Below are 3045 nucleotides of genomic sequence, written 5' to 3'. Positions count from 1 at the left end.
GGACAAAGCCGAAAGAAAAATAATTCATTAACTGTACTCATTTGCTCTGTTGTACTATTGTATGTAGTATTTTAATGATTAAATTACCTTTTTTTTCAGAGCTGAGCACAGCAACAGACTTGACCAGGAACAGACTAGGAACAGACACAACCCAATTACACAAACACAATACAATGATTTCTGGATTTCAGTCTTTCGACACGACCAAGAAGCAGGTCGTGACCTTTTGACAAAGACGTCCCTAAAATTCCACAAAAAAAATGTTTGTTTGCCATTCCATCGAAGGTAAAAAAAAAATATTTTATGTACAGATGAGTATTGCAGATGACTCAAAAAAAAACCCACCTATATATGAAGAGATCACTGAAACGTCACACAAAACGGCATGAACGCGTGATGTTCTTGCTGTGAGGCAGCAGCTCTAAACACCACAACAGTACAGCGTATCTCTTCTCCTCTGGTACGATACGATGAAAAGAGCCTTTAACCTTAGCCTGGTCTACAGCCAATGATAAATACCAAGGTTACTTCTAATAAAGAGTCCTAAAACTCTGCCTCTGTTCTCTTCTCTGAGGCAGGGGAGGTTGGACATTAGTATGCTCCGTTGCCCCCCCCCCCATCGTAGAATTATTTATCTCTTGTTCTATTCTTGTGTGAGGCGCGGCTAACATCTCATCTCATCTTACTCTCTGGAGCGCTACTGGCTTCCATTAGGGCCCGGGAATTGCCGTTTACCGTCGTCGTAGAGAGGTTTTTTTAACCAGTTGCACTGAAAGATTAAGGAACGAGAAGTGATACGGAGGCGAGGAAAGAAAGAGGCGAGGAAAGAAAACATTTATTGTTTATGAAGAGAGTGTCACACGGGTCCTTACAGAGAAAAACAAGAAAGTGAGGTCTTTGAAGCCCTGCCCTTCTGCCCCCCCCCCCCCCCCCCCCCCCCAAAAGGCAGCTGGACTTTGGAATAGTTCCCAAGTACAATCAGCGAGATTGTGTAAAAGCAGTATGTTCAGAAAGAATTTCAGGAAAAAAGCCGTGCCCTTTGGTAAATGCCCCCCCACCCCCACACGCCAGACCCTTTGATGCCCTCCTTGACCTCCGCCTTACCAATAAAAATGTATTGCCTGTTTGCCAGGACACCAATAAATAACCAAACAAAGCAGTTTTACAGTCACCATCAGATAGCAGTTTCAGCTCGGACTTTAAATATATATTCACACAAAACAGCTGGTCACTGTACACCCACAATTTATCAGAACAACTTTAACTGTAGATAACAATAAAAATAATAATTACAGTTGATAGTAAGTACCATGATATTTAACAACGAAAAAAAAAAAACAAAAAACAAAAAAACAATTCTCTTGTAGCATTAAAGTATTTACATAGCTTTGTCAAGTTCTGTGGCTTAATTTCCCGTTGTGAGTTTTCCTAAATTACGGAAGGCAATTAAGTGTCTCTAAGGATCAAAGGCCAGGAGTTCATCAGCTGGTACAGATGCTGTTGATGGAGATAATGCCAGGGTCCACCAGGCCCAGCTCCTCGTGCTCGTTCACGCACAGCTGATAGCCGCAGCCCCGCTTCCGCTTCAGCGGGGTCACCTTGGCGTCGGGTTTGGCGCGAGGCGGCAGCAGGAAGCCCACGCTGCCTGCGATCAGTATGTGCCAGATGCTGTGGATGTAGAAGTAGTTCTCCTCCGTCTCCACGAAGGCGTAGAGGGCCACGGCGGATATGGCGATCATGGTGCCGGGGAAAAGGAAGAATACCCAGCGTTTCCAGGTGGGAGGGTAGCATTGGCGACGGCGGATGGTGCGCATCGTCTGACAACAAAGACAACAAACATGTGACACTGCCGGATTCAACTTCAACAGGCTAAAAATCCTTTAATATTTTCCATTTGTAAATCTGAAAAAAAAAATAATGGTTTTCAGATTTGAAAATTACTTTCATGTCACAAAACTAACTGTTGTGACATGAAACCGCAACTAAGAATGACTGATAACATTAGTTTAAAATATATTTATAGAATGAACAGATATAGTGAAGATCCACTTGATTTTTTGATTGATTGAACTTGCAGGAAAAATATGTTTTTTTAATGCATTGAGACAATTATGATTTTTAGTTTCTAAAAAATTGCTAGATAAATTGCTATGATACTTTTCTAGTTAGCCAAATACTTAAGGACTCTGTTTGATGTCTGGGAACCAGGACTGTGTATAAAAAGAGCATTGACCAAAGATTCTCTATTCACAACCTAAGTTGTGCCCCGCCCCACGACTTGGTGTCAAGATGAAACAATGTCAGTGGAAGTTTTTTTTTGTTTTTGTTTTTAATGTTTTAGTTATATTGACTTTATTGATCCCACACTGGGGGAATTGTTGTGTTAACAGCAGATCTGCTGCAACAGGCCCCCCCCTTGGAGGAGCCAACTATGTGATTCCTCTGGGAATTGAACCCAGGATTCCCAGAAGAACCACATAGTTGGCGCCCTTAGCGAAGACATTAGGATTTTCAACATCTGCTGTTTTTAATAATGTAAAAGAGTGTTGAGGACTGGAGCACAAGAGGATGCTAATAAGATCAGTCTTCTACTGAAAATGTCTGGCATCAGGAAGCAGAGAACAACAGCACTGCGGGGAACTACAGACTGGTGACAGCTGAAGTCGTCCGCATCAGCTGGTCATTATTTTAATATTTAACTAATGGATGTTTTACATTCCTCATCACTATCCACTTTACGTATTTCAATGCGTTTAGTGGTTTAATGGAGAAACAAATCCTACTGTACACACTCAATCACGTCGCCCGGATTGGCGTCACCGGGGCCCCACTCTGGAGCCAGGCCCGGGGTTGGGGCTCGCAGGCGAGCGCCTGGTGGCCGGGTCCTTGCTCACGGGACTCGGCCGGGCTCAGCCCGAACAAGCGACGTGAGTCCGCTTTCCAGTGGGCCCACCACCCGCAGGAAGGCCCACAAGGGGCCGGTGCCTTGTGATTTGGGTGGCGGTTGTGGGCGGAGACCACGACGGCCCAATCCCTGGACAACCA

The 3045-nt window shown here is 44.2% G+C and overlaps 1 protein-coding gene across 1 annotated transcript in view; it reads right to left on the bottom strand.

The window, feature by feature from the left end:
- Positions 1-997: 997 nt before the first annotated feature.
- The window catches only part of LOC103396940 (transmembrane protein 8B-like), a 69090-nt gene continuing 67042 nt past the window's right edge, over positions 998-3045 (bottom strand). Inside the window, exon 13 of the mRNA XM_008335184.3 lies at positions 998-1817. Coding sequence (XP_008333406.2) covers positions 1482-1817 — 336 coding nt within the window. The 3' untranslated portion in view covers positions 998-1481. The remainder of the gene's footprint in view (positions 1818-3045) is intronic.

The sequence above is a fragment of the Cynoglossus semilaevis genome, chromosome W (genome assembly GCF_000523025.1).
Source record: "Cynoglossus semilaevis isolate Cse_v1.0 chromosome W, Cse_v1.0, whole genome shotgun sequence".
NCBI classification, from domain to species: domain Eukaryota; kingdom Metazoa; phylum Chordata; class Actinopteri; order Pleuronectiformes; family Cynoglossidae; genus Cynoglossus; species Cynoglossus semilaevis.
The sequence above is the reverse complement of the archived record's forward strand: the minus strand, read 5'-3'. Positions and strand labels throughout refer to the sequence as shown.